General features: G+C 44.9%; 2 protein-coding genes and 1 long non-coding RNA gene across 3 annotated transcripts in view; 1 reads left to right on the top strand and 2 right to left on the bottom strand.

Moving 5' to 3' along the window:
- Window positions 1-26508, top strand: part of LOC310828474 — a 28493-nt gene extending 1985 nt beyond the window's left edge. The window contains exons 2-3 of the long non-coding RNA XR_014556940.1: window positions 23777-24444; window positions 26332-26508. This is a non-coding gene — a long non-coding RNA (uncharacterized lncRNA). The remainder of the gene's footprint in view (window positions 1-23776; window positions 24445-26331) is intronic.
- STT3B (STT3 oligosaccharyltransferase complex catalytic subunit B) overlaps window positions 1-27251 on the bottom strand; it is a 259595-nt gene that overhangs the window by 86232 nt on the left and 146112 nt on the right. The gene's annotated exons all lie outside the window — the stretch shown is intronic.
- On the bottom strand, window positions 1637-26720 carry GPD1L (glycerol-3-phosphate dehydrogenase 1 like). The gene is made up of 8 exons (XM_083706039.1): window positions 26516-26720; window positions 18537-18714; window positions 16928-17068; window positions 15544-15682; window positions 14913-15025; window positions 7243-7476; window positions 5736-5842; window positions 1637-2271 (listed from the first exon to the last, which is right to left on the bottom strand). Exons 1-8 carry the CDS (start codon window positions 26563-26565, stop codon window positions 2175-2177), a joined length of 1059 nt encoding a protein of 352 aa, XP_083562165.1. The 5' UTR covers window positions 26566-26720; the 3' UTR covers window positions 1637-2174.

Raw genomic sequence — 27251 nt, 5'->3', positions numbered from 1 at the left:
ACCCGCATCCCTCTAGGAGGGTATGTAAAGGTAGCTAAAAAGCCAGTGTGCTGGAGTGGTGAGAGCATTCTGGTCTACAATTGGGAAGACCCAAGTTCAAATCCTACCATGAAGTTTCACTGGGTGACCTTAGGCGAACCGCATCTCAGCCTAACCTACTTCACAGGGTTGTTAGTTAAACTTGAGGACCACACACACCACTTTCAATCCCTTTTAGGAAAAGTGGGATATAAATGTATAATATGATTATGAAAGTTCCATAATCAGCACAGGATTGTCTTCTAGTACCTGACATACTTGCATTCATCTTCAGGTTATGAAATCATATTAATACATCTGACAACATTTGCCCCCAGTTTTTCGTATCTTTTCTTCCAACATAACAAGGGAATTGAGTGATATGTTAGATTCTTCAACAGCTCTAAATCAAGATAAAGTAATTATTTCAGTCTTTAAGACCACAGTCCTATACATGCTTCTGAGGAGACATATATAGGATTGCACTTTAATACCTTTAAGATGCCAGGGAGGTCAAGGCAGTTTAGAAGAAGAAGAACACTCAGAAACATTTCTCATTTTAAGTCAGTGGGTTAACAGATTTCAACAGCTGAGCAGAGAAGTCATAACAGGCACTGAAATAAACCACAGTCATAACTGAACACAGTTTGCTTATTATACAATCACGTGCTAATGGGAATTGCCATCACATTCCTCGGTGTGTGGTATTCTGAGCAACCCCTGGTATATTACCTACACCAGAGATGGGGAGCCTGCGCGCCTTCAGATGTTGTGGACTACAACTCCCATCATCCCTTACCATCAGCCATGCTGACTGGGGCTGATGGGAAATGGAATCCAACAACATCTGGAGGGCCACAAGTTACCCACCTTTGATCTACGCTAAGTACAACATACTGAGTGCTAGAAAGCAGGGCCTGTGAATCACAACCACACAAGTTGTTGTCAGATAACAGTATAACAGCACTAAGTTCCCTGTGTAGGAATCTTTCTGTGGGATACAGGGGAATTTGCTATTTCTAGTGTAACTTGAGGAGTGGACAAACAACTAAGACAATGAAACCGCAAGAGGTTTTTCGTCTCTGCGTACTGGCCATTTCCAACACATCAGAGCATGCCAGCAGATCAGTAGCAAGATTGCATCTGAGGATCTGTTTTGAATTCCTTTGAATAGCTTTCCAAGCCAAGTGGCAATGAATTTGCAATTTCCCTCATACATGCGCTGGATCAGATAATTCATTTTCTCTCTCTCTCTCTCTCTCTCTCTCCCTCTCTCTCTCTCACACACACACACCTGTTTGCCTGAATCCAGACGGCATAAGGGCAGTTTTGCATTTGCATGTTCCAAAACCACAGTTTTGTTTTGGTAATAAACGTGGGATGATGCTAAGCACCAAAGCCATATCTATAAAGCCCCTTGCTTGGTACACAGGTCCTGTCTACATTACTTCCCCTTTTTAAAAGATGAAAGATATTGCAACTATTTAAACACATTTGATTCCCACCCCCCCTCAATTTCTTAAAATCTCTTTTAAAATGTAAGTAAGTTAAAAGGTCAAAGTGCTCCCCCCTCGCCTAATAAATGCTATCAAATTGATTATCATCAAAACATTTGTTAAAGAAAATAAACATTCTCAAGTAAAGGAATGTAACCCTGATTAAAAGCTGGGCGTACACTACAGAAACTTTTTTTTCTATAGCAAAGAGCCTCAATGCAGAATGCATTTCAGGCCATCTCCGATGCCCATTAAAAAGAAAAAGGATCTGTACCTGTCTCTCCCCCCCCCCCCCCGCCCAACAATAATTACTGGAGTGCTCCAGATGGGTCCCTTTAGAAAAAGAAAGCATCAGAATGAAGGCGACAAAAACATCAAGCATTTTTCATACTGCTAAGACACATAAATGGATACTCAGAGGAGTGTGAAAGCCCTGCTCGGCGTTATTCTGAAATCTACCCAAAATGTTAGCCAGTAAAGAAAAGACCGCTGACATTCTAGGCGTCGCACTATTACATCAAACTGAAAATTACCTACAAATTGACATTCATTTTGCCATGATTGCTTAACAAGTTAACGCTTTGCAAAACTTCATTATATCCATTTGAACCCACGTATTACTATGAAAAGGCAGGAATTGTGACAATGGCAAGGCATGCGTTATATATGCTCGGGGTGACTCTGAAGACAGGAAATCATATCCTGGACGGGTTTCCCTTCGTAGCAGATTTGGTAGACAGCAGCAAATAGTGGAAACCTAAAAAACAGACACAAGAGGAAGGCAAACGTTTTACTAGATGGAGAAGAGAAAAGTTAAGAATGCCGAGCATTTAGGATGCATTGATAGCAGAACAAAATTTGATACACAAATCTATATCTATCTATCTATCTATCTATCTATCTATCTATCTATCTATCTGGTACGCAGGCTAAGACCCTACCTGCCTGCGGACTGTCTCGCCAGAGTGGTGCATGCTCTAGTTATCTCCCGCTTTGACTACTGCAATGCGCTCCATGTGGGGCTACCTTTGAAGGTGACCCGGAAACTGCAATTAATCCAGAATGCGGCAGCTAGACTGGTGACTGGGGGCAGCCGCCGGGACCACATAACACCAGTCCTGAGAGATCTGCATTGGCTCCCAGTACATTTCCGAGCACAATTCAAAGTGTTGGTGCTGAACTTTAAAGCCCTAAACGGCCTCGGTCCTGTATACCTGAAGGAGCGTCTCCACCCCCATCGTTCAGCCCAGACACTGAGATCCAGCGCCGAGGGCCTTCTAGCGGTTCCCTCATTGCGAGAAGTGAGGTTACAGGGCACCAGACAGAGGGCCTTCTCGCTAGTGGCGCCCACCCTGTGGAACACCCTTCCTTCAGATGTGAAGGAAATAAGCAGCTATCCTATCTTTAAAAGACATCTGAAGGCAGCCCTGTTCAGGGAAGTTTTTAATATTTAATGCTGTACTGTTTTTAACATTTGATTGGGAGCCGCCCAGAGTGGCTGGGGAAACTCAGCCAGATGTGTGGGGTATAAATAATAAATTATAATTATAATTATTATTAATCTAGGGAAGAGGTTTGTTGCTGAAACAGAGCTTGAGGAATGTAAACGAATTAATGCAAGAGTTCTTTATGGGACATTTTAGACAACTGCCCATCTAACAAAAAATTTCATCTCCCCAGAAGAATTAGTTGTAGATGCTGGGGTGGCCAACTCAGGGATGAGCTTTCTTCCCCCACCACACCCTATTTTCCAATCCTTCTAGAAAGTTAGGAAGCAAAATATGCATGTATCCTAAGCTATTTCTGTGAAATGAGCCAACCTGACTGCTTCAACCGGTCAGTGTTTTCAGACAACGAGTGAAGTCAGAGCTGTGATTGGTAAGTGAGTTCTCTGGACATCAGGCCATAGGAATCTCCAGGATCCTGAAGACCTCCTATTGTCCCATCCCCTTTAGCACACTTCTTTTCTCTGTAGTTTGCCCTTTCCCCTAGCAAGCAGGGAATGCATCTTTCCCGTGGTGGGTTTGTCTGAGATCAGGTACATCCCTAGAAGTTATTTTGTGCAAACGCTATGACACAATAAGCACAGGTGGATGTTAAATAATCCCTCCTCCCCCTTCAAAGGCAAGTGTGAAATCTTTGCAATGAGGCTTAGGTAAAGGTAAAGGACCATTAGGTACAGTCGTGACCGGCTCTAGGGTTGAGGAGCTCATCTCGCTTTATTGGCCGAGGGAGCAGGCATTTGTCCACAGACAGCTTCCGGGTCATGGGGCCAGCATGACTAAGCTGCATCTGGCGAACCAGAGCAGCACACGGAAATGCCGTTTACCTTCCCGCCGGAGCGGTACCTATTTATCTACTTGCACTTTGACGTGCTTTTGAACTGCTAGGTTGGCAGGAGCAGGGACCGAGCAACAGGAGCTCACCCCGTCGTGGGGATTCAAAACGCTGACCTTCTGATCGGCAAGTTCTAGGCTCTGTGGTTTAACCCACAGCGCCACCCGCGTCCCGCAATGAGGCTTAGGCTGCTATTAAGAACGTGCCCATTTGTTTGCTGCCGTTCCTGGGAACTGAGTAAAATCTTCGTTTGTGGCAATAAAAATGCTGCCTTGGACTCATTGAGCAAGGTAAGCATACCGTATTGCTGTTACTAACACCAGACAGGGCTGGATCTAGCAGAATCCTTCTGCAAACTGACATAGTCCTTCCATTTGAGGAAGGAACTTCAGTTTGGCGGAGGCTTTTGTAAACAGAGCTGAGAAGTCAATCTTCCTCAATTCCACCTTATACCTGTAGCCACCTCTAACATTGTCCCTCAACCCTCCAGAGCAGATTTTCAGATGCAGGGGGGACTGCCTTAAATAGTCTCCCCACCTTCTCTTCACGGTAGCCAAATTTCCCCTGTTCCACAAGCAGAGTTCTGCTCATGGATCTCCTTGTCCCTTCTAGGAACAAAACAAATCATGTTTTTTTAGGATTAAGCCCCCAAAACGGACTTTGGACATGTCTGACACATTTCTCTTCCTTGCCTCCCGCAGGGTGTTAAAAGGTGGGAGAAGATAAAACAAGAATACTGAGATCTGAGTTGGCATAAGTGGGAGGGCCAAACATTTTTCAACTCTATTTTTTTTGGGGGGGTGTGGTGTGCAAAAAACAAGAGCGGAAAACTAAATTCAGTGGGAGCTTCCAAGTTCCTCCAATAAGCTACTATGTACATCTTATTCCTTGGTAAAACTACAACCTGTAATATAGAAAAGATGACAACCCAAGACAATTGCTTTTAAAGCTGTTGGATAAAAGCTGCACTCCTAAAAGGAACTGCCAATCAAAAGCACCAATTATTTGGGAGACCGGATTGAAGAAAAAGAGCAATGAAAAAGTGGGGGAACCACTCGATTTCTAAGGTCTTTTGGTAAAAGTACCTTGGAATTTCTCATGATTATTCAAAAGACTATTCCATCATTGGGAGCAGCCATCTATTAAATGCACGAGTACTTGAATACAATGAAACCAGTGCCCATGTTTTCCACCGAGACAGACATGAAGAGGCAACTTACATTTTAACTTTACCTTTGCGATGAATCTTTCGTCAATACATTAATGTCAGTGGGTTCTGTAGAAATGCTTCTTTTATTTGCATATAAACCAGGCACAGGCAAACTCGGCCCTCCAAATGTTTTGGGACTACAACTCCCATCATCCCTGACCACTGGTCCTGTTAGCTAGGGATGATGGGAGTTGTAGTCCTAAAAATATCTGGAGGGCCGAGTTGCCTATGCCTGATATAAACAATGAATATAATTTAGTGAAAGGCACCACAAGGTAGTTGTTCATTTATAATAGGGATGGTTAACCTTTTTTATTTTCTTTTTGCTCGAGGGCCACATTCATGCTCAGCCAACTATCTGAGGGCCACATGCTAGCTGTCGATGTGCTCACCCACACTTTCAGACACAGACAAGGCACACACACAAACAGGTACATAAGCCCCCATCAGATCCGTGGGGACTATTTTTCCCCACCCTGCTCATCAAATGTTCAAGCCCATGCCAAACTGCATCTCTATCAGGGTACTAGGGTATAATTTGCTCTGGAGATCATGTTAAAGAATAATTTGGGGCCAGGGGGAAAACAACCAAAAATAAAGTTACCAGAAGCAAGTGCCAGCGTATTTGAGAAGGAAAACGTTTAAAAACATGGCTTAAACACGATCTCACTTACTTCTCCACTAATCCTTTCTGTTGAAGAATGCGATACACCTCTGCGGATGTCTGCGGCCCTTGAAGCTTTTGTCCATTCAACATCTCTTGCTCCAATTCTTCAATAGACTGAACAATTTTTTTAAATAAAAAGGTGTATCTTTTAATGATTCATAAGATGTAGAAAAGCGATATCTTTTTTTTTTGTCGGGGGGGGGGGGCAGTGTACCACCTTGGCTACCCCAGATTTACCAGGCTAACCCACAAAACACAGAAATTGCCTTATTAGATCACACCACTTTTTCTTCAACTATGGATGGTGGCTGCTGTAATTCAGAAACATCTGGAGGGCTGGATGTTCCCCATTCCTGATTTAGAGGGAAAACGTAACAACTCTTTGGACCAAGAGAAGAACCAGTGGAGACTGAACCTAAACAGAACAGTCTATGCCCCAAATCAGAAGAGTAGAGATGTGCTTCAAATCCAAAGCCCTATCTATTGCAACAATCCACAGGATACAGAATCATAGAACTGTAGAATTGGGACTCTCAGGATCATTTAGTCTAGTGATGGCCAAATTTGGCCCTCCAGCTGTTTTGGGACTACAACTCCCATCATCCCTAACTAATAGGCGCAGTGGTCAGGGATGATAGGAGCTGTAGTCCCAAAACAGCTGTGGAGGGCCAAGTTTGGCCATCATTGATCTAGTCCAACCCCCTGCAATGCAGGAATATGCAGCTACCCCAGGCTTCCTCAACCTCGGCCCTCCAGATGTTTTTGGCCTACAACTCCCATGATCCCTAGCTAGCAGGACCAGTGGTGATGGGAATTGTAGTCTCAAAACATCTGGAGGGCCGAGGTTGAGGAAGCCTGAGCTATCCCATCCAGGGATCGAACCTGCAACCTTGGCGTTATCGGCACCCGAATCTAACCCAGTGTTTCCCAACCTTGGGTCTCCAGCTGTTTTTTGGACTACAACTCCCATCATCCCTAGCTAGTAAGACCCAGTGGTCAGGGATGATGGGAACTGTAGTCTCAAAACAACCAGAGACTCAAGTTTGGGTAACTCTGATGTAACCAATTGAGCTATCTAAGTTGTAGAGTACAGTGCTAGATTTACTGAAGGGAGGGGAGAGGGAAACGTAGAGGACACTTTGGAAAATTCCCATGCTTCAAACCCTGACTCCGTCCCCCCACCCCAATTTTAAATAAATAATATTGGCCCTCCTGTTCCCTTCTAAAACCAATTATCTAAGGACCCCATCACACTAGTTAATGGAGTCAGGTCCGATCTGATACACCCTGCAATGGAACACTACTTAAGAGAATGCTGTGGTTGTCATTATTGTCATCTCAAGACCCCAGCAAATCACCACGAGACCCGTGTTGTACTTTTCCCACATGACAGACAATTATTTTACTCTGTGTGTCCACCTGTCACAAGATGGTTCCAAACAAGGGAAGAGATTCAAGAGTCAGTCACAGGAAAGAAAGCAAGTGAGAAGAAGAGCGAGTCCCAGGGACCGTACCTTTCCTGTTTTAACAAATGCTTCGGCCACTCTCCGATTGCGGCCCCCATAGCACGTGGTGATCAGGTCTGCCACGCCACAGCTCTCCAGGAAGGTGGCAGTGGACACCTGCCCCTTGCAGAAGAACTTCGCAAAGGCAATCATTTCCATCAGCCCAAGCCTAATGACAGCTGCTTTGGTGTTATCGCCGCAGCGGAGGCCATCGCAGAAACCAGCTCCCACAGCCACAATGTTCTAATGAAGGAGAAGATAAAAAAGGAGGGGAAAACAACCATTGAGAAATAGACTCTGAAGCGGCAAGGAAGGTGGAAGGGCTCTTGCTTAGTGACAGAGCTCACTGGGTGACCTCAGCCTAATCTACCTCACAGGGTTGTTGTGAGTGGAAGTGCCTGGGGGAACCAGGTGTGCCATCCTAAGCTCCAATAAAGCAGGAGGAAAGTTTTAAAGCAATTTTAAATGCAAAAAAAATGTGCAATTCTTATTGATCCCTACGACTCCTACTCTTATGCCAAGCAAAACACTGACTTGCCCAAGAGAACTCAATGACTTTGCAGTTCTGGACCAGGAAAATAAATCCTCATGCTAGAAATGCTATGTACCATACTTTTCGCTCTATAAGACGCACCAGACTACAAGATGCACCTAGTTTTTGGAGGAGGAAAACAAGAAAAAAAATATTCTGAATCTCAGAAGCCAGAACAGCAAGAGGGATCGCTGCGCAGTGAAAACAGCAATCCCTCTTGCTGTTCTGGCTTCTGGGATAGCTGCGCAGCCTGCATAAGGCACACACACATTTCCCCTTATTTTTTAGGAGGGAAAAAGTGAGTCTTATAGAGCAAAAAATACGGTAAATGATCAGGCACATCGCCAAAATGATGCAGCGTGCTTAAAATCCCCACCCTGGCTCCAGGATACAGAGCCTACAAAGCTTCATCTTTGAGACAGAGAGCTCTGTAATGTTCCATCCCCATTTGGTAGCAGCTTACAGCATTTCACTGCACCACTTTGATCAACTTGTTGTTATCATCATAGGATCATAGAGTTGGAATCGACCATGAGGGGCATCTAGTCCAACCCCCTGCAATGCAAGAATCTGTTCCCCAGTGTCAGGGGACTGCCATCAGAACAGAGAAGGGAAGCAGAGGGGCAGTTGGGTTACAGGGAACCTCCGAAAATCTTGCAAAGCAGTTCCTCTTCCTGTGGTGGGGAAAGCCCCACCTCCAGTGGGGAAGAGAGGAAAGGACCAGAGGATGCTGCTTGGAGCCTCAGCACCGCTCCTGGCCATGCCGGCCAGGAGGGAAGCACACCCCTTCCGTCACCCACCCTGCACAGAGGTGTAAAACGCAATGAAGGAAAGAAAAGGCTGGGGGTGACTAAGCTCTTATGTTGGGGGAGGACCCGGAAACAACCACTCCCGGATTCTGCTAGCGATTGAGGCAGACATGAACTTGTGGTTCTGCCCTGTAAATAGCTTTGCACCAAAATAAAACCTGTAAAAGACAGGTCGGAGTCCCGACTGGTTACTCACGAGCAACCACCATTGCCATCTGACACCCAGCATGGGAATCGAACCCACAACCCAGAGATTGAGAGTCTCGTGCTCTACCGAATGAACTATCCCAGCAGACACTGAGATGACAGCTATGCATGCAAAAAGGTTCAATCTGATCTCTCCAGTTCAATCACGTACCTTTGCCTGAGGTCTTGGCATTCTGCTGCAAGACCAATGGTCCGATTCTGCACAAAGTAGCATCATATGCTCACGATGTAAATACCGTGGAGATATCTATAGCTGTCCGAGACCGGCTTTCCCGTTCAGACTGCCCATAGCTCAGGGAGACAGGCAGCGGATCACAAGGTTGAGCTCAGATTCAATGAACCGCAGAGAACTTTGCCAGAAATGAAATAAATTCAGAATAGATAGCCAACGGGTGCCTTGGCAAGCTTGGCTGAGAGCCGGTGTGAATAATGGATTGTCGCTTGCATTCCCTCATTTCTAGGGCATGGAACAGCCAGAAACTAAGCTCTTCAACAGCAGAGGAAGTGCAGACATATATTTACAGTGCTGTACATCGCATAATTGCTGCTGTTACCCAATTACCCTAAGAGAATTTGGCAGCATTTTGTGTTAGTATGGAACAGCCGCAAATCTGCAAATTCAAAAGGGAGCCTACACACAGTAGGAATGAATGAGTGAGATAACAGCCTAGAGACGGAGGTACAAGTGGTGAGTTGGACCTTAAAGAAAGCACTTTCCCTCTCTCTGGAATAAAATTTTGCTTATATGTAAAGATTCAGTACCATCGCTCCCCCCCCGATGATCAACTTGCAGGTGTTCAGGAGGCTGAAGAGCAGAGTGCTAGAAAATTTGTGTGTGGTCCAGCACAGCTACATCTCTTCCAGAACAAGCTCTCAGCAGCAACAGAATAGCCTTGGGCCACACACAAATTAGCAAAGTGTTGCGTCAAGGAGTTCACTGGAAAATGATGCTGCAGGCAATGAAGAAGAGTGAAGCTCTTGCTGGAAGGATTGAAATGGGTGGCGGAACTGGGATTGTGCATCCTAATTGTCTCTCTCCAGCAGGTATTTTTTTGGCAGTAAAGGGGAACTTTACTGAAAAAAAGCAGAGACATCACCTTGCCAACAAAGGTCTGTATAGTTAAAGCTATGGTTTTCCCAGTAGTGATGTATGGAAGTGACAGCTGGACCATAAAGAAGGCTTTTGAATTATGGTGCCGGAGGAGACTCTTGAGAGTCCCATGGACTGCAAGAAGATCAAACCTCTCCATTCTGAAGGAAATCAGCCCTGAGTGCTCACTGGAAGGAAGGATCCTGAAGCTGAGACTCCAATACTTTGGCCACCTCATGAGAAGAGAAGACACCCTGGAAGAGACCCTGATGTTGGGAAAGATGGAGGGCACAAGGAGAAGGGGACGACAGAGGACGAGATGGTTGGACAGTGTTCTCAAAGCTACCGGCATGAGTTTGACCAAACTGCAGGAGACAGTGGAAGACAGGAGTGCCTGGAGTACTCTGGTCCATGGGGTCACGAAGAGTCGGACACGACTAAACGACTAAACAACAACAACAACAAAAGGGGAACTGGGACACAAAGACACCAATTCTTCTCTGTATATCCTTTCAGCAGGACCAAGCCCTTTCACACGGCAGGTGGAAATGTCCCAGGGGTCTCCTGTACTGCGGCCCCTTGCATTGGCTGAGGCCAAATAATCCTATTGGCTGCAAAGAAGAGGTGACCCACTATCACTGCCAAAGAGTGTGTGCAGGAGGGGGCAACAGGAACTCACTGTGAAGGAATGAAAGAATAAAGTTGACCTGGACCTTCACCCTCCTTTTCTCCCTCTAATGATCTGCCGTTCCCTATTTGCTCTCACATATTGTGGAAGAAAGGGTTTCAAATCACTCAAAGACCTACATTGGTTTGCAGTACGTTTCCGAGCACAATTCAAAGTGTTGGTGCTGAACTTTAAAGCCCTAAACAGCCTGGACCCAGGATACCTGAAGGAGCGTCTCCACCCCCATCGTTCAGCCTGGACACTGAAGTCCAACTTCTGAGGGCCTTCTGGCGGTTCCCTCACTGTGAGGTTACAGGGAACCAGGCAGAGGGCCTTCTCGGTAGTGGTGCCCACCTTGTGGAACACCCTCCCATCAGATATCAAGGAAATAAACTACTATCTGATTTTTAGAAGACATCTGAAGGCAGTCCTATTTAGGGAAGTTTTAAATGTTTGATCTTTTATTGTGCTTTTAAAAATCCTGTTGGAAGCTGCCCAAAGTAGCTGGGGAGGCCTGGCCAGTTGGGCGGGGTATAAGTAATTAATCAACAACAACAACAACAACAACTCTTGGGGCCAAGTACAAGAAGAAGCCTCTATCGCGCACAGATGTTCAGATCTTAGTATGAAAGTTTTAAATCTCCAGCATCTGAAGTGTGGCACTTCTCCACTCTCTTAAAAAGAAGGGAAACGTATTGCTTTCAAAAGTACTCATGCATGCTTTTCACCAGATTGGTTCCTAGCAATGAAAATGGCCAGTGCACAAAACAGGCAGGAAGCTCTTGTCGCCGGGCACTCGTTTCTAGTGCCTTGTCTCTATAGCACCAATGTGAATGATAACAATCTAACACATCTGGTATTTTTTGAAATGGGGGAAATCTATTTGCAGAGCCTTTTAGCTGCATCTGTATCTCCACCAGCTTGTTGCCAGACATGATAACAATACATCCAATGAAAGCGGATATGCAGCAGATGTTCTTTCATCTTCCAGCTGCAATCATTATAGGCACTGCATTTAGATGTGCCTTTAAGCAATGTCGTGAGCTAAAAATTATTATGATTTGCACATGAATCCCACCTGTAGAACTTTTTTTTTTTTTTTTTTTTGGCGCTTGATTCAGACCTCAGGCAGCTTTCCTTAGGGGAACCTTCCCTGTTTTTAGAAAAAGAAGGCAAAGGTAAAGGGACCCCTGACCATTTGGTCCAGTCGTGACCGACTCTGGGGTTGCGGTGCTCATCTCGCTTTACTGGCCGAGGGAGCCGGCGTACAGCTTCCGGGTCATGTGGCCAGCAGGACTAAGCCGCTTCTGGCGAACCAGAGCAGCACACGGAAACGCCGTTTACCTTCCCGCCGGAGTGGTACCTATTTATCTACTTGCACTTTGACGTGCTTTCGAACTGCTAGGTTGGCAGGAGCAGGGACCGAGCAGCGGGAGCTCACCCCGTCACAGGGATTCGAACCGCCAACCTTCTGATCGGCAAGTCCTAGGCTCTGTGGTTTAACCCACAGCGCCACCCACGTCCCTATTGAAAAAGAAGAGCCAATTAAAAAGGGTGGGGCGCCGCATCCCACAAAATGTGAGTGCAAGGAGTTTTGGCTCTGCAATATAACTTCCCCTCCCTCTCCTATCCTAATGCACCCCACTAAATTTGTTCTGTACTTTCCCCCAACCCACTGGAACAGATTTGGGGAGAACGCTGAGGTATATTCAGGGAGGAGAAGGTCTGTTGCACAAGCCGAAATCCTTCTGCTACTGGATCTATTTATCAGATTTATTTAGTCCAGCAACAACCAATGGGGCAACGTTGGTGGTACTCATTTGATACTTAAGGACTTCGGAGTATTGCCCTGTGCCTATTTCTCTGGTGCTCACCTTTTGAAATCCAGCCTGCAGATAAGAGAGCCAAATGCAAACAAAAAACATGACACCTTCACACATTAGGAAGTGCCCCTACCACCAAACCCCTTTACAAAGAAATAAAGTTTATGTTTGGGTCACTGTCCCAAGCTTGGCTAGATTCTTCTGCTTTGGCACGAAGGAGACAGTTCTTGGGACTACAACTCCCATAATCCCTGTCCACTGGCCCTGCTGGCTGGAGTCATAGGCGCCGACTCCATGGGGCCTGAGGGGGCCCGAGCCCCCTCAAAAATTCGTTTGGGGGGGCTCTGCCCCCCCAATAATTTAAGAAAATTATTACCGTAAATTTCGTTCTATAACACACAGATTTTTTCTCCTAAAAAGTAAGGGGAAATGTCTGTGCGTGTTATTGAGCGAATGTGTGGTCCCTGGAGCTGACTCGCCGGAGCGCAGGGGCAAAAATAGGCAAAAATCAGGCAAAAATAAGATCGGGCGGTCGGGCGGAGGGAAGGCGGAAGCTGCTGCTTTCCTGCATTCTGCCTCAGGGTCTTACTGCCCACCCGCTTCTGTTGCTGCGTTTGCTCAAACTCAACAAAGAGCAGGGAATCCCCTGCCCTCCTGGCAAGCAGAGGGTTAAGGAAAGGATCGAGTCCTTCCTTCTAATTCTTTCCTAGTCACACTGCGTGCAGGCTCCAGCCCACCACCTCCTCCTCTCCGTGCTCTAGGGATGCAGGTGGGAGAGAGAGAGAGAGGGCTGGCTTGGGGGGGGGACTTTTGCCTTCCTTTCCTCCCCCCCACCCCGTTAAACTCCTCCCCTGCATTCTTAGCCAGCTGCTTCTCCGCACACCCCTCTTGTGCTTCTTGTCCCTTCTGTGTTTTTCCTTCCCTCCCCATTTAAAACGTGGTGACAAAGCACGGATCCACATGGATCCTCAGGATTTTTGCATTGGGTCACCCCAAATTCACCATCAGATCACATAGCATGTTCATGGCTACATCTTGCACCAAAAAAATCACGCACCCACTGTTGCCTAGGGTCACAGTGGTGCAAAAACGTGGTTACAAAGCATGGATCCACATGGATCCTCAGGATTTTTGCATTGGGTCACCCCAAATTCACCATCAGATCACATAGCATGTTCATGGCTACATCTTGCACCAAAAAAATCACGCACCCACTGTTGCCTAGGGTCACAGTGGTGCAAAAACGTGGTTACAAAGCACGGATCCACATGGATCCTCAGGATCTTTGCATTGGGTCACCCCAAATTCACCATCAGATCACATAGCATGTCCATGGCTACATCTTGCACCAAAAAAATCACGCACCCACTGTTGCCTAGGGTCACAGTGGTGCAAAAACGTGGTTACAAAGCATGGATCCACATGGATCCTCAGGATTTTTGCATTGGGCTACTCCAAACTCACTGTCAGATATTAAAAATCTTTATAAAATAGAGAATTAAATACATACAGAATGTTAAATTTTCAGTTTTGAAATATTAGTACTAGTTTAGTACTGTATTTCTATATTACTATAGTACTGTATTAGTTATTTTCAAATACTTAAATATTTTTAGGGTGTAAGACCCAATTAAAGCCCGTTATTTACATACAGTATTACAGTATTTACATACAGTATTAGGCATACTGTATTAACTTTATTAACTGTATTAAAGCATTAACTTTGAGATGTTATATTTATTTAATGAACCCTCAGCCTTATTCAAAGTAAGCTTAAATTAGCTATTTCACTTATTAATCAAAGTGCTATTACTGTGCGACAGCAATATTTTATGTTTTATTCTTTTAATGATAGTTTAGGATTTATTTAAATATCATTTCAGTCTTTTCAGAGCTATATATTCACTGCTCTGTAATAGTCTATAAGCATAATTGCTACTGTAAATTAAATTAGCTTTTTACGAAAATACCGTGCGTGTTTTTGTTTTGTTTCTTTTTCCAAAGCCAAAAAGTGTTTCAGGCTTGTCGAGTTTCCCGGAGTGTGGAGTTATAGAGAGTCGAGTTTTCGGGGTTCTAATGTTGATCATATGACTCTAAAATACTTTTAAAAAACTTTAAAACTCACTAATTTTCATCTAAAATTTAGAAAACTTCCCGGGGCAGGACCCCGGTATGGGCCCCCCCAATATTTTTTATAAGTCGGCGCCCCTGGCTGGAGTTGATGTGAGTTGGAGTCCAACAATTTTGGGAAGGCCGTAGGCTTCCCCATCCCTACCCTTGCGGTTTGTTTGGGGGTTCTTGTTGCATAGGAAGAACGGAAGATCTTGAGTATGGCATCACAGTACTTCCCCTCGGACACAAAATATGAGGAAGCCATCTGAGAGAAGGCAAGCTGAGTGGAGTTTTGTCATCACCCTATAGCCAAACTCTAGCATCAAGAGGCAGCAAGCATCAGGCCTAGTACCCAACTTCCCATAGCTCTCTGCTCTCTAGTTTTAGGGTTGTTGTTGTTTAGCTTTTAATGTCATCCCTGCCCAAAAACAAATATTACCTTAAGAGCACCACAAAGCTCAACAGTATCGGCATCGTCCACCACAGTTATTCGGAAGTTCGGAGTCTGGAGAAGTTCTTTGAAGAGGAAGCCATTCTCCAAAATTTTGCAGCCTGTTATTTTGGGGTGTGGAGGTGAAGGGCAGAAGGAGAACGGTCAGCTTTATTTTAGCTAGCATGCTGGCTTTTAGAAACAAGACAGAACTGTTTAAAACAAGGTACTAGGCAACTACTTTTATATCCTTTAAAGCCCTTGATCAGGCATATACTGTATTGGCCCAAATATAAGCCACACTCCCCCCGCCCCCAAATTCCAACCATAAAAAGTTAAAGTGCAGCTTAAATTCGCAACCTTACAAAAATTATCTTTTACGATATCGCTGTTGAAACAGAAATGCGGTAAAGTGGAACACACACAAAAAAAATGTTTTATTGCTGATTTGCAAGCTTGAGACTGTCCATTTGCCATTTACGGGTGTGAGTGCCTGCGGAATTGTAGCAATTTAATAGCGATTTCCTATTTTAGCGACTGTGGGGTACTACAGAGGAATCAAATTCTACTGTTTGCGTCTTGGGTGAAGGATGGGATAAAAAAAGGTCGTAAATAAAATCTAAAGTCCTTAAAAAATTACCTATTGTGGTTTCACAGAACTTCTCCGCTGCTACTTCATTGGCAATATTTGCTCCCATCAGCACACTGATGTCTATTCCCATTTTCTCTCGGATGATGTCAGATATGAGTTTGAGACCCTCTGGACCTTCGTCTATTCCCTGCAGTAAACATTAAAAGGTAACCACTATCGTTAGTTATCAACATCAGACAGAAGACTGATGATTATCCTCACTAGTGGGTGAAAATTTGCCTATATGCCATCTGGGTGGAATCTACACACATATTAAAAAACGCTGTGAAAATGTTTGATTGAAAAACTGTTTGAAAAATACACTGACTTTTTGCATAGCTCACTTTTACCATCTAGTGTCACATTTCCATATTGCACTTTAAAAGGTAAAGGTAAAGGACCCCTGATAGTTAAGTCCAGTCACAGAGGACTCTGGGGTTGCAGTGCTCATCTTGCTTTACTGGCCGAGGGAGCCGGTGTTTGTCAGCAGACAGTTTTTCTGGGTCATGTGGCCAGCATGACTAAGCCGCTTCTGGAGCAGCGCACAGAAACTCCATTTACCTTCCCACCGGAGTGGTACCTATTTATCTACTTGCACTTTTTGGGTGTGCTTTCATACAGCTAGGTTGGCAGGAGCTGGGAAAGAGCAACGGGAGCTCACCCCGTTGCAGGGATTCAAACCGCCAACCTTCTGATCAGCAAGTCCAAGAGGCTCAGTGGTTTAGCACCCAAGGTGCACTTTACAACACATTTAAAACGTTTCATTTTAACGTGTAGCTAAGTCCATAGATTAGGCCGAATCCGTAGAACTGCAATGATCATTTAAAAGCTGTGGGGTTTTTGTTGTGTGTTTTTTAATAAAAAAAAAAAAATCAGAATTCATAAACTGCTTTGCAGAGAAGACCCAAGCAATGTGCAGAAATGAAAAACACAACACAACACAAATCAAGGAGCAGTGTTAAAACATAAAAATCAACAATGAACAAATTCAGAAATAAAATAGGAGTAATCTGAGAATGCTTGGGGGGAAATAAAATGTTTCCACAAACATAAAAAACAGAACAATGGAGGATTTGCTTCACGTCTAATGGAAGAAAATTCAAGAGGGAGGGTGCCACAGTGTTACAACGATGAACTCCAGTCACAGCAAGTTTGCCACAGGGGTGTGTGGCATTACGCCACAGCCTCACTGACTCGCCATGTTACCATCTTTACATAATTACATGATGCACAGCGCCTTTCAGAACTCAAAACTACTGATCCAAATGAGCTGGATCTATATTGCCGTAAGTCTAGGGATTATACATCTCTTCAGCATTGTTTTTGTCCAACAGCCCATTGAACAATTCTAAAGGATTCATTGACACCAAAGTAAGGCTTGTATCTGTTGTACCTTAATGAGAGTTATACCGACAGCTTTCTTGGCTACGCGCCCCGTGATCTCATCGCAAATTTTATGAATGAACTGGTGGGGAATGACAAAAACCAGCAAGTCTGCGTCTTGTACGGCATCCTTCAGATTTGGGACAGCAACCTATGGACATTTATTCAAGGGAGGAAGAAAGGGAAAGATGAGAAACAGAGAAGAAAGAAGCCATTTCTCTCAATGCGCTGATTTTATTTTGTTTGTGGAAATGCTTTTTTTTACTACCGTGTTATAATGGATGTAAAATTTAAAGATTTTAAACTAGCACAGATTAAAACTAAGCACAGATTATTTCTACTATTCCAAAATGACTCTTTTGTTGGCTGGTTTTGACCATTGGCAAATGCATCCAGCTGAATTGCAGAAAACTTATTTGCACAGCAAATATTTTATACTGCCAAGAAGCTAATACCTTGCAGTGCTATCTAGTATACTGGTCTTCGTGTTGCTTGTATTGTTTGTTGTAAGAAGCTAATACCTGGCGAGCCAACCGATAATAACAGCAAATTTCAAGTATAAAGGCACAAGCAAATTTGGAACTCATTCCCACCCAATGTAAACTAGCAAAGTATTATTAATATTATTAATTCAATTTGTAATTTTTTTGGCCAAATAATATTTATTTCCCCCCCAAATTTTAAACAAACCAATGGCAATTTACATCAAACTTCTATACTGCCCTTCATCCAAAGATCACAGGGCAGTTTACAATATAAAAACACGAAAATAAAGTTTCTGATTGCTTCTAAAGTTGGAAACAGAATTAAATAAGATACCATTTACATTGGATTTGGGGAAATCTAATACTTATTGCAGATAGTAAATGGTTACTATTCCCTGTGGGTTGGAATCAGAGGTTTGTGAGCAGAATTTCACTCACAGAATGGAAACAAATTCTGTCTCCTTCTCCCCTAGTTAGCCCCCTCATGCTTCTATAAAAATCAACTTCAGATTGTTGGTGCAACTTCCAGAAAAATAACTTGTTTTGCAACGCAGCACAGCAGAGAAACAATCTCCTCTCAGTGCTATGAATGGAAGACCTGCCAGACCCAGGCCTCTTCCACAAATGGCAGAACTCCTTCGGTTCACTGGGAGGGCACACTGGGTTCCAATTTTTGCGAATGACTGACAGCTATTATTTTGGAATTTAACAAAACGTAAATGTGAATAAGAGCTTTGGTTCTTTTACTTTAAGCCTATTATCTTTACTCTGCGCCGTTCCTCTCCTCGCACAAAAACCAGGTTCTGAAGAAGTTTGTGAGTTGGGCCCAATGGGGTTGGACCCACACTAAAGTCACATCTGCATTTGAAGCTCTCTTATTTCACTTCAACAGGCATAGCTTCCCCCAAAGAATCCTGGGAACTGTAGTTTGCTAAGGGTGCTGCGATTTGTTAGGAGACCCCTTATTCCCCTCACAGAACTACAATTCCCAGGGTGGTTGAGCAGTCAATCCCTCTTCCCAGAGAACTCTGGGAAATGCAGCAGTGTGAGGGGAATAGTAAAACTTTTAAAACAATACTTTTAGAATAGTAAAATGCTTAAAATAAACAGAGATAACTAATATATATGTCTTACCACATTGTCTGGAAGCTTGTGTCCAGGGAGATATTTTACATTCTCGTGATCATTATTTATGATATCGGTTAATTTCCGTCCATCAATGTTTTCCTCAAAAACCCACATTTTCACCGTAGAAGCGAACTTTTGCAGCGTTTTTACATTGTTGCCTATTATTTTAGCCACAGCAGAACCCCTGTAATAAATAGAGAAAAGATGACACCTTATTAAATAGGCCACATTAAGACAGAGGGCTTGCCGATCAGAAGGTTGGTGGTTTGAAGCCCCGTGATGGAGTGAGCTCCCGTTGCTCAGTCCCAGCTTCTGCCAACCTAGCAGTTCGAAAGCATGCCACTGCAAGTAGATAAATAGGTACCACTGCAGCAGGAAGGTAAATAGCGTTTCTGTGTGCTCTGGTTTCCGTCATGGTGTCCTGTTGTGCCAGAAGCGGTTTAGTCCTGCTGGCCACATGAACTGGAAAGCTGTCTGTGGACAAACGCCGGCTCCCTTGGCCTGAAAGCGAGATGAGCTCCGCAACCCCATAGCCACCTTTGCCTGGACTTAACCGTCCAGGGGTCCTTTACCTTTTACCAAACTACAATCCCTATCAGCCCCAGCAAGAATGGTGCCAGAACTGAGCTCTGGCTGGCGGAAAAAGCCCTGCTTTTACCGGTTCTTCTATTCCCCCTCATTTCACTTCACTGAGAGCTGAAAAGCAACTTGTGCAAGGGATAACAAAAGTAATCTAAACCATCGTATCAACAACAATCCCATTCACCCTTCCTCAAACTTACATTGGAAAGTCAACTCCTTATTTCCTTGATATTTACTAGCAGAACATTTGTAGCGCACAAGGTCCACGCTAAGAAAATTCTTGCATGGTTTGGGTTAGTGCAGGGGTCGGCAACCTAAGGCCCATGGGCCACAAGCAGCCCACGGGGGTCGTTTAACTGGCCCATGAGCCACCCCCGAAACAAGCTGCCCGCTCGGCGAGTCCCCAACCGCTGCGCTAAACCGGCGCAGCATAGCCCGGGGACTTGCTTCCGCAGCAGCGGAAATCGCGCCGATGCAGACACTGGAAATCGCAGGCACATGCGTTCCCACACACGCCTGATCCCGCCTACGGAGGGATCTCCGCTGGAGTGAACTGGCCCAGGCGCGATAAACCTTGTCGACCCCTGGTTAGTGTATGCAAAACTCTGTGCCTACAGCAGCACAATTACACGGGCAAACGGCACAGCAAGGCATTTTGAATTAAGCACTAGTTTGTCACCTTCGGTGAGGAGGTTAAACTTCTTCAACTGATAAGCAAGGTAATTTGAGAAGCATAAAACTCTGCCCCAGTGCAGCATTTAAATTTATGCCCTTTGAACAATGACAAGTGCCTCAAGGTCACGGACACTCATGCCTGAAGCTTTGTATCATAAGGCAGAGCAGTTTTATGTTCTCAACTTGCCTCCAGTCATTCTGTACTTGTCACATGTCTTTTATATGTTAAGGATAATAAGGACGGGTATTTAAACTGCATGTGCTTTCTTTGACGCAAGGCCCCACTGAGCCACGAGGCAATGGATAAATTAAAAAAATGCATCTGTTAAGAGACTTCTTCTGTCTTACTTGTGCAACCGTCTCTTTCACACACAACTCTCTTTCATGAATTTCTGCCTAGGAAGTGTCACATGGGCTAGAATAAATTTAGAAATAGACAAGGTCCGATATAATGAAGGCTTTTATAGATTACTAAAACACACTGAGGATACAGCTCCTTTTTCTTCTTCTTCTTCTTAGTATCAGCTGCCTTAAAAAGGGGGGGGTGACCCCTTTGGAAATAGATGAAACATTGACGTTTTATACTGAGCTAAATGCAAGACTATCAAAGTCACTAGGTTTTAATTTGAAAATTATCCGCTCTCCTGGGTGCGGTAGGTAGCTGACAAAATCCATTGCTGGGAAGCAATCAATGAATCAATTCTTTCTTAGCAGGAGATATTTTTCCAGTGTTTTGCAGTGATCATAATCCAGGCATCCCCAACCTTCGGCCCTCCAGATGTTTTGGACTACAATTCCCATCATCCCTGACCACTGGTCCTGTTAGCTAGGGATCATGGGAGTTGTAGTCCCAAAACATCTGGAGGGCCGCAGGTTGGGGATGCCTGTCATAGACTTTCAAACTACCGCTAGGTTCAAGTCACTCAGTCAGGAAGCTCACTTAGTGACTCTGGACGAACCACTGAACATGTTGGCATGTCATGCTAAGCCAAACAATGACTTAGCTTGAATGCACTGTGTAAAACAATTATCGAAACAGCTATTAATATTCGTAGCTTAATATATTTAAATTAAACTGAATGATGCAAGGCAAGGCAAATACTAGTAGTTCCTAAAATTAGGGTTATGTGCACGCACTTGTCAAATCCTTAACTGGAAGAACTAATGTTCAGGGTGTGCTGAAAGAGTTTCCAAGGCCTCCCCCCCCAAAAAAATGGTTGAACTCTTTGGAAATACATTAACCTGTTACATGCCAAGGATCTGCATTTGTAACCACCTTGGGGTTTGTTTGTATTTCCACAATTGGGAACCTCTTTTTGCTTGTCTGTCCCCAACGTGTATTTGCTCTACCTCAGATATTTTGCACATTTAAGATTGAAACAAACGATTAAACAGGGCTTAAGACCTCAGACTCACTCAAAAACACACTTTCCCTCTTCAAATTCCTTGGGTATATCCAACAGAGGAAAAGCCCCGTGTAACTTAAAATATTGCATTGTGCATTGTGAACGTGAGTTTGCCCTCATAAAAGCTATATGATAAATTCTATTCCAACAGGCCAATATATAAAATAGGTCAACATTGCTAAGCTTTGACCAATATGCTACCTGTAAAAAATGGAACAACGTATTCACGTAGAGCCTTTGCAACAAAGGAAACAAAACAAACAGATAAGGCATCCATGTTAAAAAGCAATCGTGTTACTGAATATATTTACAGTGGTACCTCGGTTTATGAACTTAATCCGTTCCGGAAGTCCATTCTTAAACCAAAACCGTTCTTAAACTGAGGTGCACTTTCCCTAATGAGGCCTCCCGCCGCCAGTGCCCTTCCACCGTTCAGCTTCCGTTCATAAACCAAGGTAATGTTCTCAAACCGGAACACTACTTCCGGTTTTGTGGAGTTCATAAACCAAATAGTTCGTAAACCGGGCCTTTCGTAAACGGAGGTACCACTGTACTGCAGTATCACAATGGCAATGGATGAAAGCAAGTAACCAGTATAGGAACACAAAATTGCAAAAATCTCCCATTTCCTCATTCCCAGTCCTGAAGAGTGTGTGCTGTGTAGTTTTGCAACTCTCTGTAAAATGCTTCTGACAGCTCCTACAAGTGACCACGAAATAAAGTTTTGTCTCTGCAAGTTTGTAAAACTTATGCCCTTCAGGAAACAAAGTCAGCACTAATCTGCTGCCAGGATTGAGCCATTTGAACAGGCTCTGTCAGCTGACATTGCAGAAGATATCTCAGAGGGTGGAAGACAAAAAGCAGGTTAAAAATATCCCACGATTCCTCCTGGATATAAACACCCCTCCCCCTTTTTAAAAATAAAGTACAGTGGTACCTCAGGTTACATACGTTTCAGGTTACAGACTCTGCTAACCCAGAAATATTACCTCGGGTTAAAAACTTTGCTTCAGGATGAGAACAGAAATTGTGCTCCGGTGGCGCGGCAGCAACAGGAGGCCCGTTAGCTAAAGTGGTGCTTCAGGTTAAGAACAGTTTCAGGTTAAGTATGGACCTCCGGAACAAATTAAGTACAGTGGTACCTCAGGTTACATACGCTTCAGGTTACATACGATTCAGGTTACAGACTCCGCTAACCCAGAAATATTGCTTCAGGTTAAGAACTTTGCTTCAGGATGAGAACAGAAATTGTGCTCCGGTGGCACGGCAGCAGCAGGAGGCCCCATTAGCTAAAGTGGTGCTTCAGGTTAAGAACAGTTTCAGGTTAAGTACGGACCTCTGGAACGAATTAAGTACTTAACCCGAGGTACCACTGTACTTAACCCGAGGTACCACTGTAGTACTAAGCACCCCTATGGGGATGGTATTGAATTGTACAAGTGACCTTGGTGAAATATAGGAAATGAACTATTGACCCAAACCCGTCTTGTGATGAAGCATTCAGATGGGCTGCTAACAAAGCTTTACCGAAGACACGTTTCAGAAATGTCACAAGCCATGGCTGTCCATATATTACCAGAAGTTAGAAACGCAATGAAACCAAAGGCAGATAACTCTTGCCAACATGACCAGTGGAACCAATGATGAGAATGTTCTTAATGGGATTGTGTTGCATTTTGTGTTTTCTTGATTTCTGTAAGCTACCTAGAGGACTCAGTTTATGGGCAGTCTAGAAATATAACTCCTCCTCCTCTAGGGTTGGTGATAGATATATGACTATATCATCCAAATCAGTTTGAAGTCCATATTGTGATATCGGTTTCATAATTTTTGACCTGGCAATATATCACGAATCATGATGTGTATGTGTGTGATATGCAAAAATCACGATGCAGAAAAAACCATGAAGCCAACCAACGCCTCTACATAGCTCCATCTTTTCTGCAGACATTGTGATATATCAGTACAGTGGTATCTCAGGTTACATATGCTTCAGGTTACATATGCTTCAGGTTACAGACTCCGCTCACCCAGAAATAGTGCTTCAGGTTAAGAACTTTGCCTCAGGATGAGAACAGAAATCATGCTCCGGCGGTGTGGCGGCAGCAGGAGGCCCCATTAGCTAATGTGGTGCTTCAGGTTAAGAAAAGTTTCAGGTTATGAACAGACCTCCGGAATGAATTAAGTACTTAACCTGAGGTACCACTGTATATTGCAATGTTTAGCTGCTGATATATCACAGTGTTGAAAACTAGATACCGCCCAGCTCTATCCTCCTCATCTGTAAACAGACCAAAACATTATCCAGATTCCTTGAAGAGCAATCTGAACTGCTCCCCAGCCCGCAAAAAGCTGCTCCATTCGAAGGGATAAAAATGCTATCCCAGTTATATCTCTATTGGATTTGAACTTGTTTTCATATATGTAATTTTTCTAGGTTTAATTGTATTGTATAATTGCTTTGAGGTGCTTCACAGGAAGCAATTTGCAAATATCAGTTATACATAGAGCCATACACTAAGCTTAATAATAATAATAATAATAATTGTACCTCACCCACCTGGCATAAAGGTAAAGGTAAAGAGACCCCTGACCATTAGGTCCAGTCATGACCGACTCTGGGGTTGCGGTGCTCATCTTGCTTTACTGGCCAAGGGAGCTGGCGTATAGCTTCCAGGTCATGTGGCCAGCATGACTAAGCCGCTTCTGGCGAACCAGAGCAGCGCACAGAAACGCCGTTTACCTTCCCGCCAGAGCGGTACCTATTTATCTACTTGCATTTTGACGTGCTTTCGAAATGCTAGGTTGGCAGGAGCAGGGACCGAGCAACGGGAGCTCACCCCGTCGCGGGGATTCAAACCGCCGACCTTCTAATCGGCAAGTCCTAGGCTCTGTGGTTTAACCCACAGTGCCACCCGCATCCCATACAAAAGCATTAAAATCAAAAGTCAGCTAATGGAAAGGTGAAATGCCTGCATAAGCGCAGCAGGCATTTAAAAGCTGACCCAGGAGGCGCCTGCGGAATTTCTATTTGCAGATGACACTAAAGGCTTGGCTACTTGTTGCAGTCAGCCGCAGGAGCCTCACCCTCACCAATGACGCACCTGCAGATGAATGCCCAGAGGGCAAACTTCAGCTGAATGCGCAGAAGGTGGGGCTGGATAGCATGTTCCCCTTCTCCTTCCACTTGTTCAGACAACAGGGAGAACAGGGCTAGGTCTCCCAGTCCTGAATACAGACTCCATGCATGTGTAAGTAAATTGAGCATTTATCCATGTGCAGTCTCAACTTTGTCTGTTCTGCGGAGCTTGGGGGGGAAGTGGGACCAGCTAGTGTGATTCTCTCCCTCCATGTATATTCCATGAAAGGATGAAGACAAAGGTGAGCAAAGGGAGTTCTACAGGTAATACTTTCCAGAGCAAAAGTTATTCTTCTTAATGCAGCATGGAAAGTGGAAATATCTATATGCAACAGGCATCGTGCAATAGGAATGACAGCCGCTGTGGTTCAACGGTTGACTAGAACCCAGGAGGACCTGGTTCAATTTTAGCCACATTCAGGCAGCAGACAAGAGGAACTTAGGACAAAGTTTGTTACTGACGGGGGAAATAAGTAGCATTCTGAAACAGACACTTCTGGTTTGTAAGTGGAGTATTTAAGGCATTGTGGGACACAGGAAGCAGGAACATGGTCATCTCGCGGAAAGTGAAGCATAATGGGCCTGTTTCCATCTCACTAGTTATCTAGCACACATTCATCTGATAGCTTCAAGCACAACTGCTGGAAGGACTAGACACTGTCATGCAAAAGGAGCCATCGTGGTGCAATGGTTAGCATACTGGACCAGAACCCAGGAGAACAAGGTTCAAATCCCATCTCCAGCATGAAGTTCACTGGGTGGCCTTGGGTCAGTGACTATTTTTCAGCAGAACAGGACGGCTGTGTGGATAAAATGGAGGGAGAGAACAGAACCACTCACTTCACCCTTGGAGGAAGAATAGAATATGCATGTAAAGCATACGTAACAAGTGAGTCCTGCAAAAATATATATATGTTACGTATGTGTAGCTGGATAGCTCAGTCAGTAGAGCATGCAACTCTTAATCTTGAGGTCATGGGTTCACATAGCTGTCAGCATTTTGGGTGGAACTGTGGGTTAAACCACAGAGCCTAGGGCTTGCCAATCAGAAGGTCGGCAGTTCGAATCCCCGCAACGGGGTGAGCTTCCGTTGCTTGGTCCCTGCTCCTGCCAACCTAGCAGTTCAAAAGCACATCAAAGTGCAAGTAGATAAATAGGTACCACTCTGGCGGGAAGGTAAACGCCGTTTCCATGTGCTGCTCTGGTTCACCAGAAGTGGCTTAGTCATGCTGGCCACATGACCCAGAAGCTGTACTCCGGCTCCCTCGGCCAATAAAGCGAGATGAGCGCCGCAACCCCAGAGTCGGTCACAACTGGACCTTTTACCCTTTTACCTATGGGTTCAAGACCCATGTTGGTTCCCTAAACAGTCAGCATTCTGCAACCACTTAGCATGCTTAGACTTCATCTTCATCAAGCTGTTTTGAGTTACCTTCCCCACCTCACAATCCCATTTATTTGTACTTCCACAAACTCTGGAGAGCTATTTCTCTCTTGCGCATGGACTCTTTAATCTTAGGGTCGTCGGTCTGAGCTCCACGTTGGGCAAAGGATTCCTTCCAACTCTACAATTCTATTATTCTAGGGGTGGCACCCTTTTGGAGTTGCATGGACCCGAGTTCTCGCTGAGTGCATGGGAGTTTTGTGGGCGGTTCTCTGGTGGCGTGCGTCCTGCCCACCTGCCTCGGGAAAACCCTCCCAAACTAGAGAACCGTCATCGGTGCCCTTAGAATAACGCCATCATTCTTCCACTATCCTAAGCCAGGGCGAGGACAAGAAAGAGGGAGGAAATCAGCGGGTGATCAGGCCCAGCCCTCGGGGTATTAAAACGAAACGCAAACCTGACGCACGTGCGATTAACTATTCAGGAAAAATAAATAGTTGCCATTCAGAAAAAAGGAGATTTGCAAAAGGGTATCAGGGGTGTCGCCTATTCCCGCCCAACAAGGAAGTAGAACAAGGATGACGGCCCATGACAGCTGCATATATTATTTTGCAGGGAATTCTTTGTTAGGAAAAACAGACCTCGATCCAGAGGAGCTGGAGACGCCTGATTCTCCACCCCTGCCTGCGCCCCTATAACCCGCGCATCCTAAGCAACAAGGGCTGAGGACCAGGAAGCGCAGGTTCCTCTCGGTGCCCCGGTGGCCTCTGGGAGGATCGCGCCCCCCACCTGCGCTCACCAGTTTCCTGAGCCCACGATGCTGACTTTCAGGGGCGACGCTGTAGCCATGGGGGCGGCGGCAGCGGCAAGGGAAGCAGCGCGAAGGTAACAGCGCCTAGAGACCCTCCAATGGCCGCGGCCAGCAGTCCTCCGCCGCCCATGCAGAATCGGCGCAGGAGACGATCCCGCCCCCCCCAGCAAGAGCCAGGGACCTCCTCCTTCACCCGGAGCTTGCTGGGAATTATAGTCCTCTTCCGACTGACTAGGCTAGACACGTGCCGCCGGGTATTGCTTTTATTTCATTTTTTTAAATCTTGCTGAGGATGCAGCGCCGTTGCGCTGGATTTGCTTTGCGCGGCTCATTCTTTGCAAGCCCAAGGAGTTTAGGCAAGCGTTTTGCAGTTACCTGGGGAGGAGTCCCGTTGAACTCGATGGGGTTTACTTCTGAGTAGGCACGGTGAGGCTTGCAACCTTGGCAGATCCAATCCGCTTATTTCTGTCTGTGCAGATGATTACTCTTGCTAGAAAATGAAAGCGCTGCAAGGAGCCACAGGACATTCCCTAGCAGGCACACTTGACTCACAGGAAGGAGAGAAATTCCACGTGGGAGTGGATCCTGCCCGCTTGTGGATCAGACGCTGCTATTCATCATATTCATTTCCTCTCTAACGCCAGATTAAACAAGGGCATCTTAAGGTTTTTACTGTAGCAGCAACTGTATATATTGTAGCAGAATAAATATAACATACGTGTGT

The sequence above is a fragment of the Podarcis gaigeae genome (assembly GCF_964106915.1).
Source record: "Podarcis gaigeae genome assembly, chromosome: 12".
NCBI lineage: Eukaryota > Metazoa > Chordata > Lepidosauria > Squamata > Lacertidae > Podarcis > Podarcis gaigeae.
This window is presented reverse-complemented; position numbering and strand designations above follow the sequence as displayed.